This window comes from Pezoporus flaviventris, unplaced genomic scaffold (genome assembly GCF_033815535.1).
Source record: "Pezoporus flaviventris isolate CSIRO_AGI_PZ_B2104156 unplaced genomic scaffold, CSIRO_AGI_Pfla_v1 ptg000026l, whole genome shotgun sequence".
NCBI classification, from domain to species: Eukaryota; Metazoa; Chordata; class Aves; order Psittaciformes; family Psittacidae; genus Pezoporus; species Pezoporus flaviventris.
In genome coordinates, this window is record NW_026892574.1 from 2,760,479 (window position 1) to 2,786,735 (window position 26,257).

Consider the following 26,257-nt stretch of genomic DNA (forward strand, 5'->3'; position numbering starts at 1 on the left):
GAGATTCTGTACCTTTTGAACCGGGGATCCCATGGGGAAAAACATCCTGGCTCCATCCTTTTCCCTGTGACTTGTTTGCCATAAAGCCCATGAACCCTCCTTTGCAAGTCCTAAAGACCTGAGTGCTTGGGCTGGCTCTGGGGGTGCTCAGCTCCATCCACCTGCAGCTGCCTCCTCATTCTGAAGCTGGCTGTGCCCTGCTGCTCCCTCCGGCTGGGCAAACCCTGCTATGGGGTGGCCTTGTCTCATGGCACACGCGCTCCATGGGGTCGCCAGTGGCTGCCAACCAAACGCAGGCTTCCCAGGCATCACCTCAAACCCCAGAGCTTTTGGTCCATAGCAGGGGAGGCTTTTTAAACTCACACCTTAAAGACAGGGGGCAGTGCTCGTGTGACCCCTCGTGTGCCTGCTGGGTGGTGGGACACAGGGGCAGGAGGCAGCAGCCAGGTTTGTGAGCGCCTTAACTGCGCCTGGGAATTGCTCAGTGTTGGCTTTGTAACCCCCCTTCCAAGGGGACCCCAGCACACACACACTGCTCCGTGCTCTGCCTGCGCGTTCAGCGCCCTCCTGCCCCACTCTGTTCTGTTCCACTGATGTTCAGCCTAAATTAACAGAGGGTGAGCTGTGAATCTAAATCCTGACCAGGCTCACGAAAGGAACAGCTGGACAGCGTGTCCCTGCTAGGCTGTGCCGCAGGGGGGGCAGCAGTCTGGGACAGCATGGGATAGGACAGTATGGGAGGGGACGGGATGGGACAGGACGGGATGGGATGGGAGTGGGTGGGGCGGGCACCCAGCCGGAGGTCCCTCGGGCTGCTCTGCCCAGCTCCCCCGCAGCCGTGTGCAGTAGTCCTGGGGCACGAGGGGGGGTTCCGCTGGGAACAGCAGCACGGGCAGGGGATGGGGGCGGTGGGGTGGGGACATGGGGACACCCCTCGCTTCCTGCCGGTCTTTGGGCACGTTTAAACACTACGGAGCACAGGAGGGGAGCAGGCTCGGAAGGGGCCGGTGAATGAGCTTTGTCGGACGGCTCCGGCCGCGCCAGCCCAGGGGGAGCTCGTCCGCGCTGAGGCTGCTCCATGCATAGCAGCATCTGCCCTCCTCATCCTCCTCTGCGCCCAAAGGAGACTCATTTGCGGGTGGTTCTTTATCTGCATTAAACCTTTTGTCGGTGGTTTACTTTGGGGTTTTGCTGGCTCTGGGTTCTGTTTTTAACGTATTACAGCTGGCTTCCCAAGCTCTCCAGCTCCTCATCCTGGGCACGGAGAGTAAAGACAAGACGTGGTGCAGCCCCGAGCCGGTGCAAACCCCACTGGTCTCATGGCAAGAGCCCATTCAAGGCCTGGGCTGTGCCAGTGCAGGACACAGGGAGAATTTGTGCTGGGAAATCTGCCCATAATAAATAACAAGAATAAAGGTTATATCCTAATTGCAGCGGAGCTCCTCTGAGCAGAGCTGGGAAGCAGCAGTTTTGGTGGCTCCATCACAGGCTGGGACATGCTACCCTGCTTCTCCATCAGGACCTGCTGCTGGGAAATTCAGACCCCGCAGCCCAGCAGGAGTTACAGGACAGAGCCCACTGCCTTCCCAGCTCTTCTCTTGGCTCAGCATCCTCCTCCTTTCCCTCCTACCTCCACCAGGCAGGAATTCGCCCCATCCAAGAGAACAACAAGCACTGCAGCCTAGCAAAATCATTACCATCCATTAAACAAAGGGAAGCTGGGCTGAGCAGGGGGGCTGAGCAGGGATGCCGAGCAGGGACGCCATCTCCCACAGCTGGCTCTAGCTCTGGCCATCGCTGGACGGGTCCAGCATTAAACCTCTGGCAGACATTAAAGGGTTGTGTCCCGGCTCCCTGGATTAAAGTGTAAATGTCCCTGGGGTGCCGGCGAGGGCTGGACGCGGCCACAGCAGGAAGGCCACGATGGCGGCTGGCTCCCAGCTAGCTGTGTCCGAGCGGTTTGCTCTGCAGCCCCAGCGGCTGCTCCGTGCCGGGCCTGGGGACCGCAGGGGCCTCCAAAGAACATCCGACTGTTTTAAAAATACTTTATTCGTTAGAAAATAGAGCGGTCAGTACAGAGTGCTCTGCGCCCAGCTCCACCCCACCGCCGAGCCAACGGCAGCGCCGCAGCAGGAGAGCGGAGGGCAGGTCCCACCGCCCCCGGCTCCGTGTGCCCGGGGAGGCGGGCGGCTCCCGAGCCCTCGCCGGTACCCAGCGGCAAGGTGCTCCCCTCCTCCAGCCCCTCAGCAAAGCCCAGCTCGCAGCCCCAGGCTTGGGGGCTGTCCTCAGGGGGGCACGCAGGGGTGGTCACGCTTCCCCACACGAGGATTTGGGGTAACCCATGTGATTTTTAACATGGGGCTGCCTCAGAGCAGAGCCAGCAGCAAACCCAGTGACAGCGGGAGCTGGGGCACATGGAGGGGGGGACCAGGGCTTGGGGTACCCCTGGCTCCCATCCTGAGCAGGGATGGGGCTGAGTCAGGGCTGTAACGGCTCCCACTGAGGGGAAAAGCCTTACTGGGGGGAGTCAAAAAGGGGATGCAAACATCACCCAAAGGCAGTGACCTTTCTCCTGTGTCAGGCAGAGCTCCAGCCTTGGGGAAGACCCTCCACCTCTTGCTGGCTGGGTTCCCCCAGGACGAACTCCTGCCAGCAAAGCCCACCCCATGGGGAGGGGTCCTGCCCGCACCCTGAGGGGGTGCAGGATCACTCCAGACCCGGACAGGGGGGCTGTGCACACTGAGAGCAGGACAGGGCAGCAAAACCTGGGGCTGGGGGAGCAGGGAAAGAAGCATTTTCTCTTTTCAAACAGGAATCCCCAGCGCCAGCCCCTTCCCTTTGCATAGAGCAGCCTGCAGGCAAGCATGTCCTTCAATCACGCAGGGAACACCGAGAGCAGCAGCTGTGACCCCGGGGGGGGGGGACAGGAGCAAGGCTGGGGGACACGGCCCTGCTGCTCCCATCCTCCACTGGCAGCCCTGGGGCTTGATAAGGACACAGGGAAAAGAAACACCAACACCCCTGAACCCTCCCCATCACTCTGCCCCAGGTGCAAGAAGCCATCCTGATGTTGAGAAAAGGAATGAAACAGGAAAAAAGAAAGGGAAGAAAAACCTAGGCTGAGACGGAGGGAAAGACCCCCCGGTCAGCGGAGGGGAAGCTGGGCAGCGCTGCGGGGATGCTGTCCGTTCACCACCCGCTCCTGCGGGATCTAACTGTCCTCGCCGTTCTCTCCCGGCCCCTTGATCAGCCGTTTCTGTCCCCGCTTCCCCACGGGCCCCTTGGGCTTGGCGAAGGCCTGCTTGAAGGCGTGCTGCTTGGGGTGCACCTCCTCGTAGAGGAACTCCGCCGTCAGCTCGGCTCCATCGTCGATCTCAATCTGTGCCCAGGAGTGGGGGTTAGCAGCTCCCTGGGGCCTTGACACCCACTTGTGGGGCACTCGAAGCCCCCCTGAGCCTGGCAGTGGGGCTGGACCAAGGCTGCAGCAGGGTGCCTTGCAGATGCCCAGCACAGGGCTCTGCTCCGTCACCTCTGGGTGGGCTCACACTTACCTTCTTGGCTATCTCCAGGCAAAACTCTTGCTCCACAGTGTCCAGCAACCGGCTCTTGCAGCTGGAGTAGAGCATGCGCTCCTTGATGCTGCATTTGTACCCAGGCATGGAGTAGATAAAGACTGCAAAAGAGAGCAGGGCTCATACCCCTGTCTGAGATCGTGGCTAGGGAGCACTAGGCAGCTGCATCCCACCCCGATCATGGCTTTCCCGGCCCTGAGGGTCCCAGTTTACTCAGTGACAGAAGGTGAGCCATCCCATCCATCAACCCTCCCCAGTGCCATGACCACAGCACCCAGAGCGCCCTGCAGCATGCATGGCAGCACCAGAGGGCTTGCCAGCACCCACCACAGGAGGATGGCAACTGGTAACCAACTCAAGGCCCCCTGCCACACCATCGCTATCCCCATCCTTGCTTGCTCCCCCTGTGAGCGATGGTCCAGGGAGAGCGGGGCCCAGCGCAGGTTCTAACCAGCCATTGCCAGTGCCGAGGCACTCACCGACAGACTCCAGGTAGTCTCCCTCGTGCGAGTGCTTGTACAGGAAGAAATGGTAGCGAGCCGAGTCCTGGGGGACCCTCTTGGGCAGGTCAGCGATCTCCGTGGGGCTTGTGTGCACCAGGTCAATGGTCTCCCGCTCCAGATCCAGCTTCTGGTGGACAGAGGGGATGGGGGAGCGGACGGGAGTGAGTGGTGGCAGCATGAGGCAGGGCAGTGGAGAAGCTGCGTGAGGGACCTACCAGCTGGATGTAGTTGATCTTCTTCTGCTTGAGCGCCTGGATGGCTTGCTGAGCATCCGACTGCAAGGGGAAGGCCAGGCCCTGCAGGGTCTGGTGCTTGCTCTCCACACTGATCTCAGTCTTCACCTGGGGATGGAGACCACCCAAGCGTCAGGGAGAGAGCAGCAAGGGGTGCACAAGGGACAGAGAGGAAAACCGGCCAGTCCTGCAGCAAAAGGCTTCTCATCCGAGGAGCTGCCTGACACCCAGCGCGAGGGCATTAAACAACCAGAAGTCAGCCAAGCTCAGGGTGCTGATGTTTGTCACCGCACCGCTGCTCTGGGAGATCACCCATCCCCAGCCATGCACCCCGCACCCCATCACTTCACTGCAGCAAAAACCAGCTCAAAACCAACATTTCCCAGTGAGCCCCTGGTAGGGATGCTGTGTCCAACACTGGTATGTGTCCACCTCTGACCACAACCTGCAGATGATAGGGAAAGCCCTGAAATCACAGTGCTCGGCTGCATGGGTCCCTGGCAGTGAGGAGGGCAAGCCCCTCCTCGGCAGGTTTAACTGCAGCAGACAATCATTGCCTCCTGTGCTGGAGCTGGGGAATTGTAGATCCACACCTTGGAAAGATCCCAGCCACCGTCCTCCCCGCAACCCCTGCCAGGCAGAGGCTGCTGCTCCTACCCCAAGCAAACACCCTAGTCCAGGAGGCCAAACCCCACTTCAAAGAGGGAAGGGAATGAGATTGTGGAGACATCGCATCGCTCCGGGTGCCTCCACCCAGCTCCAGCGGGGTCCCTGCCCGGGACTGCAGTGTGCCGTGGGCCGGCAGTGGGGAAGGGGGGCAGGACGCGGCAGGCGCGGCATTACCTCCTCGGGGCCGGGGTACTCTACCAGCGATGGGCAGCAGCAGCAGCCCCCCACCATCTGCCACAGAATACAGGGAGACGGCGTCACCCCGACAGCGGAGGACCCCAGCCCACCTCAAGACCCCCCCAGGTAAAGAGTCCAGCAGCGCTAACCCAGGTGCTCTGCAGTGAGCATGGGTCCCTTTCCATGGGGATCAGTTTGGGGGATTTTGGATAAAGACAGTCCAGCCTCTTCTATTACACTTTTTCTTCTTTTCCCTCCCCCTGATAAAGGAAGAAAAATCAAGGCATGCCAAGAGAAACACAGAAATTTCAGCTCACAACTCAGAACCAGCTGGGCAGTGCCAAAGCGGATTTTGACACAAGGCTGCCTTTCGTTACAGCAGCCCTTTGGGTACCCACACCCCAGGGAGATGACGGACCAGGTGCCCGGAGCAGAACATGCAGAAGAACACCTCCAGGAGAAGGACAAAAAGGGCATCAAGCGGGCAGAGCAGCCTACCATCTCGGTGCTGGAGTCCTGGGAACAGGAATCCTGCGAGCGTGGGGAGAGCAGACACACTGTCAACAGCACCCCGCGCAGGGATGGAGCGGGTCTCGTGTGGAACGAGAAGGGGTGGGGGACACACGGGCATGCCAGGGGGATGGAGGTGTACCCTGGCTCTGCTGGAGGCCAGGGAAGGATTTGTCCTGGCAGAGCAGGCAGTGACAGCAGCAAAAAATGACAGGGCAGACATCAGCACTGGGCAGGAGCAGGACAGAGCCCTGGGCCCCGGCAGCCCCACATGCAGCACCTCCACTGACATTCCCATGCCTGTGCCCCATCTCCTCCCAACCAGGGTGGCCCTAAGCCAGGGTCTGGAGGAGGTCCCGCAGTCGCAGCAATAGATTTTGGGCCATCTTCTGCAGAACAACATATACTAAAGCTCTGGAGGGCGGAAAATGCCCAAGCCTCCATCCGTGCCAAGCGTCGCGGAGGATGAACAGGGTGTGATTGCGCAGCTCTTGGGAAACAATTGCTCAATGGTTATGCAGTGCCAGGAGGTCCGGCTGACCCCCAAGCTCTGCTCTCCTACCATGACCCCCAGCTGCCGTGGCAGCAGCAAGGGCCCGAGGGCAAGCACGTAGGGGTTCAGAGGATACAGACAAGTTCTCCTGGTCCCACCCTGTGGAGAGGTGCAGTGCAAGGACATCACTACTGCCAACACCTCCAGATCCTCATGTTTCTCCTCTAAAACAGAAAAGGGGCTGGGAGGGTTATAGCGGATCTGGAAAGACCTCAAGCTGTAACACGAATCACGCAGAAGTCCGAGAATCCCAAGATGTGGAAACTTGTCCTAGCAACACCAGCTCCCCCCCATACTGCTGTAGTACCTATTCCTTCCCTTTCCAAAACCATGAAGAACTGGCTCACGGAAACACAGGGCACAGCCCAGGAAGCATGCATGGGACAGCTGAGCCCATGCCTCATCCCAGCCGTGGCCTCGTTGGCAGCAGGAGGGATATTTATCTCCTTTTCTTTAGGTTAACTTTTGTCCTGCTCTCTCCTCATTGCTGGCATGGTGCTGACCTTGGCTCTAACGACCATTTCTATCTCATAATGAAACCTTCATGGGGGGGTTCTAGCAAAGCCTCTGCTCTACCCACCCACCAACACCGAGTCGTATGAATTACACCCCCTTACATGCTGCAGTGGCACGGCCACCTCTTAATTCTCCTGCCTCATCCCCCAGCTCCAAAGCCACCTTCCTCTCCTCCGCTGGCTCCCCTGCATGATTCTGAGCCTGTGATGCTTCTAGAAAGACTTCCCACTCATGGTGTTAAGGGAGATCAATGCCAAATTCAAAGCCACTTCTTAGCCCACAGTCAGCTGACAACTTCCAGCTCAGTAAAGCTGGCAATGCATTTTCCAGCTATTTAAAATACATGCATGCATACATACATACACACACACATACTTACAGCAAATGGCAGGGTTTTGTGAGCTCCCACCCAGCGAGCAAGCAGGAGGGTAGCTCACAACATTGCCTCTGCCCATGCAGTCCTCAAACCAAAGGAGAAGCTTGGCTCATGCAGCCTAAAACCTGCTTTACCAAAGGCTGAGCACCCTCCCAGGTGAGGTGCAAACCCGAGTCCTTCCTATATCAGTGTAAAAAGTAGCTCTGCCAGCGCTGAAGCTGCTGCCATGCAGCCGTCGCCTCCCTGCTCCTGCTCTATTACTGCTCTTCCCCTCACACCTCTTCTCCCCGCTCAGCTGGTGGTTGAGGAGGATCCCAAGGGAGCCTCTGCCAGCCTAGAAACTCAGCCACCTTCACGGGGAAGGATGCAGACCTGGTCAGCATCTCAGAGGGTTGAGCATCAACAGCATTAGAGGAGAGCAGGTCCGCACCACCACCAGCAGCTCCAGGTGAGGGGCACAGCAAAGCTCGTGTGAGCTGGTGGCTTTTAAAGACACAATGTCCCTTATGTCACTTTCCAAATCCTAACAGACTGGTTGAACCCAGGGGGATGTGAAGGGTCCTGAACTGCCAGCGGGGGCATGGGCAGATATGTGGAAGTGCTGTGGTCAGGGCTTGCATGGGGGCTGCCAGCCCTCACTGCTGGCTCCCACGCCCTGGGTCTGCTCCTCCAAATGAAACTGCAACGTGCACATGAGTGCAAGGGCCTCACAGCCTATGCACAATGTAGAAGCACCCTGTAAGCCTGCAGGCAGTGAGCAGGCTGGGGGCACTGCTGCAGTGAGCAGGGTGCTACAGGCTGAGAGCTCCTCCCATACAGCTGCCTTGCATGGCTCCAGGAACTCACTTGAAGCTGCACTCACCCAAAGCCATGAGTTTCCCCTGGGGAGGTGAGCATGGCACTGATCTCCCATCACCTCCTGCTCTGTGCTGCCCCTGCACCAACACAAAGACCCTTTAGTGCAGCCACTGCTCAGCTGCTTCCCACCTTTGGATCCACAGGCAGAAAAACATCCATTTTTCTCTCTGGTGTTGACTGATCTCTGTGGCCCAATGAAACCAAATGGTAGCAGCACCTTTACCCGGCTGCTGCATCTCATCTCACAAAGGCAAGAGTGGGAGGCAGAGCATGGCAGATCAACCAAGAAACAAGCACCATGACCACTTACCTGGGCCGTATGACCCTGCAAGACACAGCCAACTACTTAATCCTGCAGCAGTGCCCAGCCAAGGCAATGGCACAGATGCCCAAAGATGCCAAACAAGCTGCAGAGCCACCATCAGCATCTGTCTCTTCTCCAAGCACAGGCACCAGACTGGATCCTCCAGCACAAATCAATCCCCTCCTGGCTGGCAGCTGGGATATCTATGCTAAGACCCACTCAGTGAAGACCACTCCTTGGTAGTATCTCCCAAACACCCCTCAAGTGACCACCGATGAGCCCCACAGCCCCAGCACAGGCGGAAGAGTGAGGGATGCTCCTCTAGAGAGGAAGCCTTTCCACAGCACCTAAGTGAAATCCTCCTACCCCAACAAATACTGCTTCTGGGTGGTTTTCCCAACCAGTGAGCAGGATCCCTTTCCCTGCCTCATGTTTCACAGCACCACAGATGTTGGCACAAGTGCCATGAGATGCCACTGGGGAGACAATGCTGTTACAGCCTTATTTGCCGCCAACCCTACCCCATGCCACTTCCACATCATTTTCCAGTGCATAAGCCCCCATATTTAGCTAAGAGCTGTATTTCTTGTGACAGCATCCCTCATTTTTATAGCCACAGAGGAAGAGTATGGGAAAGGATGCCGTGCAGCCCAAAGATAAGTCTGAATTCTTCCTGCCTCCCCCATGACTTCAAACTCAGCTCTGGCTTTTGCCCCAGTACCTAGAGGTTAGAAACCGCTGCCTGCTTTCAGCCTCAAACCATCTTCTGAGTGCCACTTACGGTGAGCAAGACAGAGCCCTGAGCTCAAGTCCTAGCAAGTGTAAAAAAAAAGCCAGTCTCTAAATTCCTCTTTACGCCACCAATTTGGCTGTGAGGATGCTCGGTCCACTCAGCAGGGGCAGGAATGGGTTAAACCGCAGAGGTGCAAGAGAGCGCAGTACAAATGAGCCACTCTGGGGTGCTCAGATGCTTGCTCCCTGCATCCCACATCCCTGTGTGCTCTGAGGGTCTCAGGCTCCTTCTCCCTGGGCCGGCAGACACCCACCTCATTGATGCGGATCTGCTGGAGCTCCTGCTCGGCTGCGGTCAGCGGGGCTGGGGCAGAGCAGGACGACACATGCTTCTGGTAACCGCTCAGGGACACGTCCTCCTGCAGGCAGAGGGACAGGGACGGGGGAGTGTCAGGGGTGGTTATTGCTGCCGGGCTGGATGCGTGCCCAGCCTTGAGGCTGCATCTGAGCAGCCCAGTGCCTCCTGGGCTCTCTCCTTACCAGGACGATCAACCCCAGGATGCCTTCATGCAAACCCCACGCTTTAAATTTAATTTAAACAGTGCCCACGACCACCCATGCCCATGCAGACCACCCTGCCCCTTCCCAGACACCCATGGCTGTGTCAGAGGAGAAGGAGAAGGCTCCCGCCAAGGCAGCCGAATAAAGCTCTCACTGCTGAAGTGACACCGCCACCCCCTGGCGCTTCTCTTCCCACTCAGCATAAAGCTCAGGATCTCCTAGAAGCCTTCCTCCCACCTCTTCCATGGTCTCCATCACGGACCACAGCCGTGCAGGCAGGACAAAGCAGTAAAAGCCACCCAGGAGACTAAAACAGGGTGGGGGACAAACCTTGGAGCTGTTCCCCTGCCAAACTAACAGCATCCACGTTCCACCCGGCTTTGGCACCAAGCCTGGAGTAGGCTGCCAAAGCTCAGCGCTGAGCCCAAAAGGCTGCCAGGAACCACCACCATACCTTCACCGTTCCAAACATCTCATCCTTTATGTGCCCCCCGCCAAACTCCTTCTTCACCGTCGCTCTGGTGGCAGCGTACAGCATCTTCAGCCGGACCTGCGCAGGGAGGGAGGTGCGCAGCGTGGTCAGAGGAGCATGACGGGACCACAGAGCAGCACCTCCCCACAAGACAGAGCCGTCCCACCACCGGCTCTGTAAAGCTCAGCCCCTCCTGGAACAACCACCCGGTTTCTAGCTCAGGCTGACTTCTACTGCAGCACCTCCAGGCCAGGAGCAGCCAGGAAAACCCACCAGCGCCGTTTGCTGCACTGCTGGTGCACAGCGCAGCGCCGCCAAGACTGCCCAGAATCCACCCGTTCATTCTGTGCTTTGCTTCCCATCCCGGAGCTCCAGCACATCATTTCTTGCCTGCACTCGGGCAAATACCACCAGAGTCACCTGAAAGTGACTTTTGCCTTTTGGCACTTTACATTGTTCTGTAAAACTCAGGGAAGAATTCTGGCTCCTTGGTGCACCGTCCTTCTGCAAATAAGACTCTCCACAGTTTGTTGAGAGATGCATATTAAAATATGTATTATTACGTACACGTGTATATGTATATGTACATGTACACGCAGGTGTGTATCACACATGAAACTATATTATCATAATTGTATATGTGTGCATATAATAATATCTGTATGTTAGATATATCTCAACAAATTGCAGAGTCTTTTCTATATATGTGTGTTATAATATAGAAAATAATACATAACAACATATAGTTGTTATGTCTATATCAAATATATTTTTATATATATGACAAATGTATATATTAACTTGACAATATAGATCATATAAAATACATACAATATATAGGTATGTGTGAATGTGTATATATAAATACATATACATACATATATGACAAGCACACATTAATACAGCAATAAATATTGATCCCACTGAAAGCCCATTATGGAGATGTGCTCAAGAGGACTGTGTTTTATAAGCCAGTGCTGCCATCCTCTAAACCAGCCTCCATCCAACCAGCCCTTTGGTGCCTGCTCTCCAACACCATCTCCAGCCCCACAAGGCACCCAGCAGGGGTCAATGCTGGCCCAGCCACGCACAGCTCCAAGGGAACCAGCCTGCCTGGCCCTTTTTAAGGCTGATTTTGGAGCCGAGCCCAGAGCCAAGCCAGCAGCCACTGTGTGTCAGCCCTCACGTGGAGCAGGGCCAGGCTGGACACGAGGCCAGGCAACTCACTGCCAGCACCAGCTCTTCCCTCTGTTGCTTCTGGCCAGAGCCATGGTGGGACGTCTCCATCCCAGCCCTGTGGTCCACTCTGCTTCCCCCTCCACATCCCAGTCCCTCCACCTCCTCACACAGCTCTGCAAAGGGAACAGAGACACAGTCCCAGTGTATCTTACTGTGTCTTAAAGACTTCGCCCATCCCAAAGCAGTTTCCACTTCTTAACCTGGCGCGGTGATGGAGAGTGTGAACAATCTTCCTAAGCCCCAGTGCAAAGTCAGCCTGGCCAGCATCTCCTCCACCCTCCACCTCCCAGGGCACACCCGTGTCCCCAAGCTGCGGTGTCACGGTGCGGTGCGGTGCTCACCGGGGAGCTGTCGGGGGACCAGGAGATGAAAAGCCACTCGTAGCCCTGGGCATTCTGGCTGTCCAGGCGGTACAGCACGTAGCACGGCTGCTGCTCGTCCAGCAAGGGCAGCACGAAGGCGTCGTAGTCAGCATCCCAGCGCCGGGACAGCTCTCTGTGGGCCCCCAGCACAAGCTGTTCTGGAGAGATGGAAAAGGTGGCGTTAGGTGGAAGCAAGGCTCACCTTGCAGGACCATGTGGTGCCTCGTCTAAGAGCTCACTGCAGCTCCAGCACAGACGCCAGCGCTGTCCTGCCGAAAACCAAATGATGATCTCGAGCCATGTGCAGGACTGTACATCCCCAGGGAGGACCCCAGGAGATGCCACTGGGGCTGTGGCTGCTGTGGAGGGGCTGGTTTTCTGCCAGTATCCCACTGCCTCCTGCCAACCATCTCCTCCCCTCCCATGCTCCTCATCATTGAGGTCTCCTCTCTGGAGACCATCCATAGCCTCCTTCTGTCCTGCTCCCTCCAGCCATCCCTCCTTGCTCATGGGAGAAGGCAAGATCCCCTCCATCTCACCTGGACAAGCTCCGGGGGCACTAGAATACCTCATCAGGGACATGAGGAAACACCTAGATTTGGGGTGTTAAGGAAAATAAAGGTCCCATAGCAAAGGCCAGGACAATGAGCCAAAGCTGCTCTCACTGAATTCCCCGTAACAGAGGGGTGAAAATCAGAGCTGACACCCAAAGCCCTTGTTTGTGAGGACCAGGACTGTCCCAGAGACCCCAGTCTGTGGAGGGACCATGCTGCCAGGAGAGCCCCAGCTTCTGCAAGTGACCTACATACTTCACACACGTGGTAGCAGCTCAGGTATCTGGAGGGGCATTTTTCCAGCTGCTACGCAAGCACTGGTGGGGGTCGGAGCCCCACGAGCCAGGCAATGCTCAGCTGGGATTTAAACCCTGGTGCAGGCACCCTACGAACATGAACCCCCCCTTGCGAGGGTCAAACCAAGCTTTGGGGTGGCTGGATGGAAAATGATGGTGCTGGAGATGATCAGCGCTGGCTGCTGGAAAACAGCCTGTATCTTTATTCCATTTTTAGATGTAGGAATGTCTCTGGGGGGAGATGTTTGGACTCAGAATAAGATGGAGAAAAGCCTGGAGGTGCCAAAGCAAAACGAATCGGTTGGGGCCTTGGACAGTTGGCACTTGAGGGGATGCTCAGCCTGGCATGCACCCTGCCTGGACCTCTGCCCCGCTGCCCATTGGGAGCCAGAGAACCCCTGGCCAGGGACTCCCTCCCCTAACCCATCCAGCTCAGCAGCTCCGAATCCCATGGCAGGAAAGCTTTGAAGGAAGATAGCTGAAGAATAAAGAGTCTGGGATGAATTGCTCTTTCCATCCAAGCAGGGCATTCCCCTGCCCACAGCAGCGCAGCCCTTCCCTGCCCAATGCCATGGAAACTGCCATCACACACTGAACCCGTAATTATTTGCACACAAAAGCACATGCTACCAGTAGAGTAAGGACAAGGACAGCAGAAAAAAGGTGCTGAAAACACTTTACCTTCAGCAAAATTACCTGTTTTGAGAAAGAGAAGTATAAATCCCTCAATGTACCCCTAAACTAAAGCCTTGTAATCAGATCTGTGCATCGCTAAGACCTGGAATCCTAAAAAGACCACAAGGAATTTCATCTGGCCAAATTCATGGGCAGTTGACGGGTGTCTCCATCTGCCAAACATCCCAACACCTCACCCAAAAGGCAATCGTGCCAAGTCACTCCGGGCTATTCCCAGGCTGCTTCCCCCGGGCTGGAGGAGCCACGTACTCCCCTTGCCTGCCACTGGGCTCTCTGCAGTTCTGCTCATCCCATTTAGGGCCAGATTTTCCTCCTTGGGAAGCACTGAGAAAGGGAAACACAGAGCAGCCACCCTTGGGCAAAGCATCACTGTCAGCACGGGCTGTTTCAGGCTCCACTTTTGCAGGGCACTGCTGCTGGACAAAGTGCAGCTGGAAGCACGTTTCTGGCCCTCGAGGTACCCCCAGCACTCACTGCAGGCAGGCTGCCTGGCTCTGAAGCGCCCCTACACCTAAAACCATGCTGGACCACAAGCTGCTTTCACACCAGAAAACCATTGCTGACCCTTGGTGCACATCCTCATCCCTACCACTCCTCCTTCCAACCTCAGCTTCTTCCAGCAGGTCCCTAAAGACAATATCAAAGAGTTCCCAAAGGGCTGCTCAGCCATAGCTGCTGTCCTGGGGCCCCAGACACAGAGCATCTGCCACAAGGCTCCTTGCACCATCTTCCTGTCCTTCCATCCACCGACGCCTGCTCCACAATGCCCCAAGACAAACAGGGCACAAGGTCCCCTGAAAGCCATCGAGCAGAGCTAGAGGTCCCTCTTCCACATCCCCTGCACAGGCAGAGCAGCTGGTTCATCCTCCCCACACACCCGGGGACACATCCCACCCAGGGTCTGCATGCTCAAGTCTGCCCATCCAGCCCCGACATCTGCCTGGCCATTTACTACTGCTCAAAGGTCCTTCTCTGGTGGGTAGCAGCAGGCTGATGGCCCCCGTGCTACAGAAAGGTGGTGGCCAGAGGCCAAGAACCTCGTTCCAAGTGATGCGGGCAGGCAGACGGGAGCTCTGTGTGCCAGGCTGGTGGGACCACGGCCACGGTGTCCCCAGCAGGCCAAGCCCTTCAGCACAGAGGTGCTCCCACCTCTCCTCCTTCCACCTGCTGCCCACAGAGGCCTCGGGCTCCGCTGCATTTCAGAAGCTTCCGCAGACACCCAAGCTCCTCCAGCACCGCCCACGGCTGGTGCAGGCCAGAGGAAAGGAGCCGGCAGGGTGGGAGAGGCACACTGTGAAGCACAAAGCACTGCCAAGTGACGTTGGTCCATGCAGCACGATGATGCCACATTGGACAGATAAAGACATCCCATTCAGCCTGAGTGGAGATGGCGGGACGTGGTTTCAACTGAAAGTAAAAAGTCTCCCTTGCTGACATTGCTGGCCACAACCCAAAGTCAGTGGCACAAGCTCTAGGACCCTAAGGCCAGGCTCAGGGGCATTTGTGACTTCTCTTAACACAAACCCAATTCCTACTTCTTAAAAGAAAGGGAGCCAAGAAAGCAAAAACGTTGTTGAAGATGCTCAGAGAAACAACGTAGACATCACATCCTAACACATGGAGACCTCGCCGGGGCAAACCCAACACCACTGAACTCTGCACTGGCCCTGCTGATGCGCCCCATACATTTCAATGTATGGGCCTTTGTAGCCCCTCCAAGGCCAGCACGGGTTCCTAATGACTGTGTCCACCTCGATGTCCTGATGGCTGACCTGAGGGAGGTGATGACAGCAGCTTGGCAGGACATTAACGTCCCTGCTGCCTTGAGAAACAAGTCATTCATATGCAATTGTATGAGGCTGAGGTGATGGAAAACCTACACCACGGAGGCTCCCCGCTGGGATGTTCAATCAGTGCTTTGCTCCACTTGTTTGTTTGACAGATGTAGAGGCCACCCAAAGGCATGGGACAAACACGGGCAGACTGATGCCAGCAAACTCGGCTAGGGGCAGTCCCATGCATGAGAGCAGAGGCTGGGACAGGATGGGTTTCCGAGTGTAGCATCCCTTGTGGGATGCAATCCGGGTCCCATGCTGAGCCCCACACCAAGAAGCACCCCCTCACCCATCCCTGCCCCGAGCATCCCCTTGCCTGGCAAGGGACACCATGTCCAAGGAGGAAGATGCCGCCTATCACCCCTGAGCAAGGTCCCATGCCACCCACCACGCTTGCACAGCTCCCGCAACACAAGCAGCAATACATGCAGCAGCAAAAGTCCCCCAGAGCCCACCCAGCACCAATCCCAGATGCCAGCAAAGCTGCTGCTCTCCAGCCTGGAGCCACCCCAGGGCTCCAATAGCTGCTGCTCACCAGCACACCCACATTTTGGGCTTGTATTTCAGGTCTGGGCTGCCACGTGCCAGGGAGCCCCAGCAGCGTTTTCCTTGGGGTTTCCAAAGAACCAAGCTGGCAGCACAGCGGCAAAGAGGAAAGGAGGAGAGACAGAGGTGAAACAGAACTGACACGGTGTAAATCAGAGCGCTTAAACCGCACTTACCGTCCTCAATGATGACCTTGATGAGCCGAACTGAACCGTTTCGGGCTTTGGCAAAAAAGTCCCTTAATTCCGTGGTGGCTGAAAGAACCAGAAACATGGTGATGAGATGTGGCAGTGGAAGCAGGCACTGGCTGCTTGGCACTGGCCGGGGGAGGGAGCACCTTGGAGGAGAGACACTTAAAAATAGCTAAAAAAAATCTGTCTTGCCCCCAAAAAAGAGGTAATAAAAATAATAACAGAAAACCCAAACAGCTGGGGGCAAAGTGCTGCCTCTCCCCGAGGCGTCAGAGTTAAACAGCAGCTGGGAGCACATGTGACCCAGAGAACTTGATACTTGGCCTGCGTGAACATAATCACCCAAATTTAGACGATGGCTTGGCCGGCGCAGGCACGGAGAGCTCAAGTGACAAGTTTGCTCTCTTCACGAAGCGGTAAGGGTTGGACACGGAGGGTGGCTGGAAGATGTCCTGACAGGTTGCGACATCCTGGGCTTGTGACACGTGTCAGGGATGCTGCTCCTGAGGTGGCTGGGACGAGCGTGACTCCAGGCTGGAGGCACTGGTTTGAAACTGAGCCTCTACAGAAGGGAAAGGCAATGGTCCCAGGGTTCTGCTCCAGAGCTGGAAGCGCTTTGGTTGCAGAAGGTTTTTGGGGAGCCACCTTCTTCCTCATCCCCCCTCCCCGTGCACCAGGCACCAGCAACCAGCCTTTGGCATCCTACCAGGGATAACGGCGGGCAGTGGATGTTGAAGGGGCAGCCCATACCAGTGCTGGAGCCTTAATCTGCCCATCCTGAACACATCACTGGTGCAGAGCTCCCGTCCCACCTGGACATGCTACCTGGGAAGGAAATGTCCAAGAGATGCAACTTGGAGGGGCACAGCCCCCCCAGCGAGGAGCATCTCCCAGGCTGGCTCCCCCCGAAAGCCCCTTTACATGCTTAAGTTCTTTCCTGATGTGGCTGCACAGTCAAGGGGTCCTGTGAGTTCGAAGCCACAGGCAGCTCTCTGCTTGTTAGAAACACTAAAGAAACCAGCGCTGCAAAGATTAGAGACCTGGGCAGAAGCCCCTCAGTCCACACTGGGATCTGCACTTGGAGTTGCCACCAGCAGCTCCCCGCTCCCAGCACTTTGCTGTGCTGCCTGTCCATTACTGACCACCGAGCTAGAGCTGCCCACAGCAGGAGGGAGCCCTGCACTGGTCCCTCGGAGCCTGACAGCACCCATGGTCAAGGCACTTTGCAAAGAAAGCCACCCCTACATCAGCTGAAAGGCGCTGGACAAGCCATCTCCTGCCACCAAGGGCTGTACCCGTTCTGCTTCAGCCCCACCAGCACGGGTACCACTCTTTGGCGAAGCCCCCCAGCATCACCTTCGGGGGAGCCTCGATGTTACCCATGCCCTGCCCAAGGGACACAGGGGCTGCTCTCCTCCCCTGCAGACGGCCCCCCAGCCCCCAGGGAGAAGGAGTGGGCACAGATTTGTCCCCACGCACAAACACTGATGATGATGCAGGCAGAGAGATGGGACAGAGGGATGCCCTGGGGAGCCCCCCAGGGAACTTCTGCCTGTCCCCCCAGTGACACATCTAAGACACATCTGCCCCACCACCAGCTCAAAGCCTGCCCTGAGCAGAGAGATGTCCAATGGCTTCCCCTCCCATAGAGAGAAGAGGCACAATGAGAAAGAGCTGCAGCCGATACCCTGCCAACAGCAGTGCTCCCATACAAGCCCAGAGATGCCATCCCAGGGGGAACGGGCACAAAGACACTCCAGTGAAGGCACATCAGTTGCTAATGGCATTTTAGGGGACACACAGAAGTTATTGCTGGCATAACCCCACCATGAGCAAACCATCCTTCTCCCTCCATCAGCATCGAGGCACATGGCTCTCCCTGTTCCCAGAGCAGACCTTCATCCTCTCCCAGTGCCGGCTGGGAGCTCACCCTGCTCCTGCTGTTGCCACCCAAAGATGCTCTGATATTTTTAGCCCCTTTCCCCATTGAGAGTGTCTGTTTCCTTCTGGCAGCATCTGTGGTTACTGCAAACAACACGAGGCGGAAGAGGAGGGAAAAAAAAGAGACATTTATACACCCAGAAAGCCTCATGCAGGAGACAAAAGCTCCTAATAAGCACCAAGCTTCACTGACTGCTATTACACTACCAAAATAGGAGAGAATAACATCAGTCATGGATGTTCCTACAGCACAAGCTTCGGAGGAGAAAGATGAACGTCCTGCAGTGCTAGCTGGCTGCAGATCCCTCCGGCCTGAGCCCATCCTTCCAAGAACACAAGGGGTCAGGAAAATCAGGAGTCTGTGCAAATACAACCCCCCCCATGCCACCTGGAAATGCTAGGAATGAATGCCAAGAGGTACTGGGCTGACAGCAGGGATGACTGACAGTTGAGTGACTGACAAGTGACAGCCGAGCACTGGGACATGTGTAGGTACAAAGGGGCTTAAGGGGATGGGGAAAAGCACAGATGCTGCTGGAGAAGCTGAGTGCAGGATGGGAAATACTGCAAGGATACTGCCAAGGAGGGAGATGCTTTCCAGAGGACGCAGCAGCAAAGGTTTCAACAAAACCTCAGAGCAGGCTTCCAAGCTTTAATTCTGCTGAAATAAAGAAAAAATAATAACAAAAGAAAGCGTTCTGCTGAAATTAAAAACCAAAGTAATAAAAAAAGGCAATTTTCATTTAAATATAAAGATCACTGGGGTGTTTTTGATGTCCCCTTCTGTCTCCTGTGATACAGAGCCAAGAGCCAGTGAGCCAGCAAGGAGGGAGAGGAATAAGCCAGAGAGGGCTTTCAGCACGAGCTCAGCAACTGCTTCATTGGGCATGATTACGACTTAACTGGCACAGCAGACCTGATGAGCTGGCTCGCATGCCATATTAATACAGAATTAGATGGCCAGCTCTGGAAGACATGCAGGGAGAAGACCTTACCCTGAGATGGAGGCAGAGATACCAGTGGTATCTTGCTGCCAAGAAGTCTCCAGGACCCAACTCCGGGGCTGAAAAAGCCATGTGTGGGGAAACCATACAAATCAGGGAAAGGGAGGAGTGATGGGGCAAAGGACTGGGCGGGAACCCACACGTCCAACTCACCCTCTAGACATGGGTTCCTGGAAAATCCTGGAACAAGGCCAGAAACAAACCCAACTTGGGCTATAGCCAGCAGGGATCTACTATGGGCAAGTTGCATGAGATCAACCCAACTTCCTCCAGAAGACCCACAGACCTGTGGGCTTCAGGAGCCCCAGCTCAGCTTTTAAACACGTCTCCATGTGTCAGAAGCCAGTTTGGGAAACACGCTGGTGGTGAAGCTCTATGGCAGGGGCACAGAACCGCACGGATCATGGAGAGAAGGCTGAGGTTCTGAATGACTTCTTTGCCTCAGTCCTCACTGGCAAATGCTCTGACCACACCACCCAACACCTGGAAGGCAGATGCAGGGACTGTACGAATGAAGACCTTGGGCCCACTGTACAAGAGGATCTGGTTCGAGACCATCTTAAGAACCTGAACACACACAAGCCCATGGGACCTGATGAAATCCATCTGCGGGTCCTGAAGGAGCTGGCAAATAAAGTTGTGAAGCCACTGGCCACCGTATTTGAGAAATCCTGGCAGTCAGGTGAAGTTCCCCATGACTGGAAAAAGGGAAATATAACCCCCATTTTCAAGAAGGGGAAAATGGATGACCCGGGGAATTACAGAGCAGTCAGTCTCACCTCTGTGCCTGGCAACATCTTGGAGCAGATTCTCCTGGCAGGCGTGCTAAGGCACATGAAAATCAACAAGGTGCTCGGTGACAGCCAGCATGGCTTCACTAGGGGGAAATCCTGCCTGACCAATTTGGTGGCCTTCTATGATGGACAGGGGTAGAGCAGTTGATGGCATCTACCTGGACTTGTGCAAAGCGTTCGACACTGTCCCACACGACACCCTTGTCTCTAAATTGGAGAGACATCAATTTGATGGATGGACCACTCGGTGGATAAAGAACTGGCTGGATGGCCGCACGCAAAGAGTTGTGGTCAATGGCTCCATGTCTGGCTGGAGACCAGTAACGAGTGGGGTCCCTCAGGGATCGGTGTTGGGACCAGTCTTGTTCAACATCTTTGTCACTGACATGGACAGTGGGATTGAGTGCGCCCTCAGCAAGTTTGCCGATGACACCGAGCTGTGTGGTTCGGTTGATAGCTGGAGGGAAGGAATGCCATCCAGAGGGACCTCGACACGCTTGTGAGGTGGGCTGATGCCAACCTCATGAGGTTTAACCATGCCAAGTGCAAGGTCCTACACCTGGGTGGGAGCAATCCCAGGCACAGCTACAGGTTGGGCAGAGAAGAGATTCAGAGCAGCCCAAGGAGAAGGACTTGGGGGTGTTGGTTGATGAGGAAATGAACATGAGCCGGCTTCAGTGTGCGCTTGCAGCCCAGAAAGCAACTGTATCCTGGGCTGCGTCCAAAGGAGCGTGACCAGCAGGTTGAAGGAGGTGATCCTGCCCCTCTACTCTGCTCTTGTGAGACCTCACCTGGAGCATTGTGTGCAGTTCTGGTGTCCTCAACATAAAAAGGACATGGAACTGTTGGAACAGGTCCAGAGGAGGCCACGAGGATGCTCAGGGGCTGGAGCACCTCCTGTATGAAGACAGGCTGAGGAAGTTGGGGCTGTTCAGCCTGGAGAAGAGAAGCTGCGTGGAGACCTCATAGCAGCCTTCCAGTATCTGAAGGGGGCCTGTAGGGATGCTGGGGAGGGACTCCTCATTAGGGACTGTAATGATAGGACAAGGGGTAATGGGTTAAAACTTAAACAGGGGAAGTTTAGATTGGATCTAAGGAGGAAATTCTTTCCTGTGAGGGTGGTGAGGCACTGGAATGGGTTGCCCAGGGAAGCTGTGAATGCTCCATCCCTGGCAGTGTTCAAGGCCAGGTTGGACGAAGCCTTGAGTGAGATGGTTTAGTGTGAGGTGTCCCTGCCCATGGCAGGGGGGTTGGAACTGGATGATCTTAAGGTCCTTTCCAAGCCTGACTGTTCTATGATTCTTTGATCTCTCAGTGTAGGAGGTGCCAGAGGTTGGATCAAGCAAAGTCTCCTGGGGAGACCCAGGTGGTGGCTCCAGGTTTAGTCCACATTTCACTGAATACTTCTGGCACTGCAATAGCGGTTCCTGCAGCTCTGAGGAGGGAAGCTAGAGGAGACGGAAACGCGCCCTGGAGAATTCACCGTTCTCTTGGCAGGCTGGAGAAATGGGCTGGGAAAAAAAGAGATAGGGTGAAACTCAACAGGAAGCCAAGCACTGTGACCAGGAGAAGGACCAGCTGCAGCGACGCAGGGCAGGGTCCAGCAGCTACAGGCAGGAGAGGTGGGTCGCAAGCCGAGGTCAGGTTAATCGCTTCATGTTATTGCAGGCAAAGCCATTTGTGAAGGCGCAAACAAGAGCATAACCATGTTATTTGGTGCTGACAAGGCTGTGGGCACAGCACAAAAAACATGTCAAAGCTCAGCATCTGCAAGGAGCAAGGCACAGGCTGGACAGCACGTATGCCACAAGGCGCAGTGCGCAGGAGCAACTGAAGGAACCAGGGCTGGTCAGCCCAGAGGAGAGCAGAAACAGCTTGTGCTTTTCTAGCCAGAAACATCAGGTCCCAAACTGGCACTTGGGGAATCTCCTGATGGGAGTGACCAAACCCCAGGAAGGACAACGTGCCCCCATCCCTGCCCTGGCAAACCTCCAGGGATGCTGCTGCTTGGAGGCAGGGTGAGCTCAGTGGCATCATGAGGAACCTTCTGGCCTTTCTACAAGGCACCCCAGCCACCAACCCTCCTGGTGGGCACCCGTGCCTCCTCATCCACCCTCCCAAGACAGCCCCAAGATCGCCTCCAGCAGTCGTGCAGCACCTCTCTGTCTCCAACCTTTTGTAGGCTGCAGATGAGTTGTCCCCTATTCATGAGCCACCTGCCTTTAGCAGCCCACTAACAGCAGCCCACTAACAGCAGCCCACTAACCTCCCAGCCCAGCAGCTCTTGCCACCCGTTTGGGACGGAGGGCTGAGCAGAGCTGGCACCACGGCATCCAGGGAGATCGTGGTTTGTCCAGTGGTGGCCTTTAGGTGGCTCTGACCACACAGGCAAGCTGCCAGAGAAGAGGAGCTCACGGTGAGAAGGCACACGCTTGCCTTAAAACGCTGCGAGACGGAGCAGCTTGTGGGTACCACCCTGCCACAAAGCTGCTCCCAAAACCGAGCCTTTTTGCTGGTGTTTACAGCCCTGACAAGCTTATCTGAGTAGAGCCGGGCTGGAAGGAGGCTGGAGGGAGACAGAGGCACCACGCACTGACAGCCGTAGCCACAGCAACGGGCTGGTCTCTCCGTAGGGATGTCAGGGTGCCTGCGGAGCCGCCTGCACAACCCAGGGAAGCACAGGAGATGGAAGTGAAAGCCCCACCGCCCCCCTGCACCTCTTCCTCCTCCATCCTCTCACTGACTTGTTGGGGGAACAACAGGTTTTCAGCTTATCTGACCCTCCCAATCCCCCCGCATCCCAACGACAGTACCCAGCTCCCAGATCAATAATGCATGCTCCCTGAAACAGATGCCTCTCTCAATACATTGAGTCACCTTGCACTCCCGACGGGAAACCCGAGCCTCTGGCCATCAATCTTTCATTCCCTGGACATAATCTTCAAGTTGATGCGACTCCAAGTGGCTGCTTCCCTTTCACTGTGCAGGGCACAGTGTGCCTGGGATGCAACAGGGAAACAGCCAAAAATCCAGCCACAAACCTGGGCAAAACTTGTCCAAGCTCCAGGGATGCTTGGCCAGACAGTAGTCAGGATGTTGATGGGTAAAACACAGTTACATCTGCACCTACAACTCTTTCCCTGTGCAAGCAGCTCTGCCCAGCTCATTCCAGGGCATCCAAGAAAGGGCACAACTACATCAGGCACAAAATAGCTGTTGCTGCTGCTAAAATTCCTCCTTTTCAATCTATCCCAGTGTAAGTCCGTCACGCAGCGCCTGCTCAACACGCCTGCTGCACAGAGCTTTTCTGCTGACGGCTCTGCCTGCCTGGTTTAAGCACTAAGAGGATTTTATTCCTCACCATGGAAAAAAGAAAAAAAATATGTCCTTGCAGGAAACCTTTTCTCTGGGAAAAAGCTGCAGATGTCGGAATAAAACAGAAAGAGGAGGGAAGGAAAATGGCAAGAGAGGACACTGCAAAGCTTTTCTCCCAGTTTTCCGTGGGGCTGAGCGGTATCCTGCAGGATTTCATGCAGAAGACTCCCGGTGCATATAGAAAATCCTGCCCAGAGACTTTCAGCCACCTGCCTGACACCAGCCTCATGCCTCTCAGTACTGGGGTTTCCACACACGTACCAGGGACCTGCCTCGTCTCCGCTTCGCCACCTCGGACTGGAACTACTCAGCCCTTCCATCACTCCAGGTTGCGCAGCATCCACCCTGTGGGCAGCATCAGTTGGATCCAGCTGGCAGCATGGCATCTTGGAGCAAAGCAGAGTGCCAGCACACACGGTCCTGCCTTGCCTGCAGGTTGCTGTTCCTTTCCTCTGCCAAGTAAAGGCACCACTGGCAGCACTGATTTGAGTGTCGGGAAGGACAGGGACACAGGGACAGACCCTGGCAGCGACCTCACTGCATTTACAGCCTCTTCGTGCACACTTTCTGAGGGAAGCCCTGGCCTAGTATCACCTTCCTAAGGTTTTAAACTCAAACAGTGAAAGCTGTCCCCATCTAATGCAAAAATTCTCACTGAATCCTCCCAGCCGCAGTCAAGAAGCAGATTTCCAGCCCCAAAAAGCCCACAGCAACCCTCGATAGCTTCCAGCTACCTCCCCAGCCCAGCAGTCTCCATGGCAGCCCTGTTTCCTCACCAGAACCTGAAAGGAAGCTGCCAGATACCTAAAAAGATAATAATTAACCTCTTGCCTCTCTGTGAAAGGCTCAGCCCTGATTAAACACCCCGAATCTGCAGCTGTTCACTGCCATTGCTCCCCCTCTCCGGGGACAACCCGCTTCTCCCCAGCAGCCGGCATGACTCGGTAGCATCGCAGCAGGGGGCTGCTCCGGGGGCTCCCCATAACCCCATCACCCTGCTCTCACTGATCTAGCACAGGGCCAACCTAAATCTCTCAGCAGCTTGGCCACAACCTCCCCTAAGCCAGCCGGCAGCAGGTCCGATCGTAATTCACCAGGAGCAAATGCCTTCCTGCAAATGTGGAGAAATGGGAATGCAAAACCACAAAGTGATGTGCACACAAAAATAACAAGGCCTCAGAAACCAGAAAGATGCAGAAAATCCCTCCTCCTCCTCGGCAAACAACAGATGTCAGCAGAGGGGATGAAAGCAGCAGCGGGATTTCTGTTCCTCACCCGGTATCGAATCTGCTCTCTGTCGAGCAGAGGAGTTTAATTTGATCACCGTGCCAGGGTGGGGAGGACTGAAATACTTCAACCCCCCCCACCAGCATGGTTGCCTTAAAACCCAGAGCACCCCCAGGAGGGGCAGATTTGCATTCAGAGAGGAAACAGCCGCTTCCTGGAAGAGGGACCACGCAGCAGGACATGGAGGAGAGAACCCCAGAGCTCAGACAGCCAGAGATGCCCAAGACGCTGCGAGGACCAACACCCAGCACAAGGTCTTCTTCATGACCACGGGAGGGTTTCGTGCCACCCCTGGGGATCTGCTGCCGGGCAGAGCTGTTGGGTCTATCCCCACCCTGCACTGGGCGCAGCTCCCCAGGGGAAGTCAAAGCCTCTTCCCCTTTCCAGCAGAGCTGCTGATAGGGCACGTAATGTCCTCGGGCAACGACAACTCACTGCGACTCCCAGAGCGGGGTTTGCCTCGGTCGGTGGGCAACCAAGGTCGATGAAGGTCCTGCTCTCAAGAGAGCAGCTCCTTGGCTTCGCTAAGCCAGAGCATCCCCAGCAGCCGTGGGGGTGCCAGAGAGGGCGGCATCAACCAGGCGCAGAGGGGAGCAACAGGCAGCAGTCCCCTGGGGTTCGGGTGGCGAGACAGGCCTTGCCTGCACCAAACCCCACCAGAGAGCTCTGCAGAGCTGGCGCACGGAGGTCAGGGGGGTGCATCCTGCTGGGCTCTTTTAACTGTAGCTTTTTTTACAGCGGGGAGCACATTCAGCTTCAGGGCCTCAGCTTAAACCAGCAGCAGCAAACCTGAGCCCAAAAGCTGTCAGCTACCGGCGCTCCCAGGCAAAGCAGGAGAAACATCTAAGTGCCATCACTAACCACTTGTCAACTACGGCTCCTCCACAAGCACCTGGAAAGGAAGGATGCTTTCAACCATGCACTCAAGGAACAAGGATGCTCTTGCCACGTAGGAAGAGCAGCCACAAACCCCACACCCTTGTGTGAAGGTGCTGGCTGTGAGGAAGGGAGCCACAAGGCCGATGTCCCAGCTCCCCTCCTGGGGCACACAGCAGTGCGAGACTGGCACGCAGCAGGGCTTCAGGGCCAGCTGCTCTCACATCCCTGCTCGCATATCGATTCGGTTACATAAATTATGCAGCACCTCTACTCCTGATTAATATCGTTAATTGAGTTGGCAGCGCGGCGCAGGAGGGAAATACCGTGCGGGCACAGCCACACACCGAACGCACCCATAAATGCAAAAGCTGCTGTCTGGGGGTGCTGGCCGGCCCTGTAGGGAGCGAGCAGAGAGAGCGGGGAGCTTCCCCCCGACACCACGGCAGCAGCCGGGCAGGAATTTCCCGAGGCTCTCTCTGCACCCCCGCCGGGAGCAGGCTCAGGGCCGGGGCCGGGGCCGAGCATCACCCCGTGGCGGGCAGATGCGGCCGGGGGCTGCGGCGGAGCAGCTCTGCGGGGGTTAAGGCGCTGCCGCAGCAGCAAGGCGCCCGTACCAGCGGTGTCACAGCGGTGTCCTGAGCATCAGCCCAGACAAAGGGTGAGGAGAGCCCCTCAAAGGCAGCAGCTCCGGGAGCCAGACCCCTCCTTCACCTTCCACCAGCACCCAAACGCTCTCAGCCTGGCTCTACGCCTCCCCCACCCCCTCCGGCTACTTGCAGGGAAACCTGCCGGCTCCTTCGGGAAGGTTCATCTTACCGCCCCCACCACCGGTACCGCGACACCGCCGCGCCGCGCCGGGGGATGCTCAAGGTGCCTCCCGATGGGGGTGCGGAGGAGCAGCCCGGCTCACGGAGAGCGGTCCGAGCCCTGCCGAGCCCACCCCGAGGGAAGGGGCGCGGGGACCCAGGAGCTCGGCGGGCGCCGCCTACCGTGGATGCCGGTCTGGTGAGTCATGGCTTGGCTCGGCTCGGCTCGACTCGGCTCGGCCCCGCTCCGTTCCGCTCCGGCTCCGCCGCGTCCCGGGCAGGAAACGGCTCCGCGGGCACCACGGCCGCTTCCGGAGCCTGGAGCCGCCGCCCGCACCGCGCTGCGCTGCCCTGCACCGCCTGCACCGCCCCGGGGAGGAGCCGGGTCCGCGCGGCGGCGCCCCCTGGCGGCGTTC

The 26,257-nt window shown here is 56.5% G+C and overlaps 1 protein-coding gene across 2 annotated transcripts; it reads right to left on the bottom strand.

The window, feature by feature from the left end:
• Window positions 1–2,281: 2,281 nt before the first annotated feature.
• Window positions 2,282–26,185, bottom strand: TWF2 (twinfilin actin binding protein 2). 2 transcript variants are annotated; one of them, XM_061458383.1, is made up of 9 exons: window positions 26,025–26,185; window positions 15,741–15,818; window positions 11,617–11,795; window positions 10,019–10,114; window positions 9,318–9,422; window positions 4,291–4,416; window positions 4,052–4,202; window positions 3,552–3,673; window positions 2,282–3,379 (listed from the first exon to the last, which is right to left on the bottom strand). In XM_061458383.1, the coding sequence occupies exons 1-9, from the start codon at window positions 26,047–26,049 to the stop codon at window positions 3,212–3,214; spliced, it is 1,050 nt and encodes a 349-aa protein (XP_061314367.1). In that variant the 5' UTR covers window positions 26,050–26,185; the 3' UTR covers window positions 2,282–3,211. The 2 variants fall into 2 exon arrangements, with proteins under 2 accessions (XP_061314367.1, XP_061314368.1); XM_061458384.1 differs by having other exon boundaries at window positions 15,741–15,901.
• Between the last annotated feature and the right edge of the window lie 72 nt (window positions 26,186–26,257).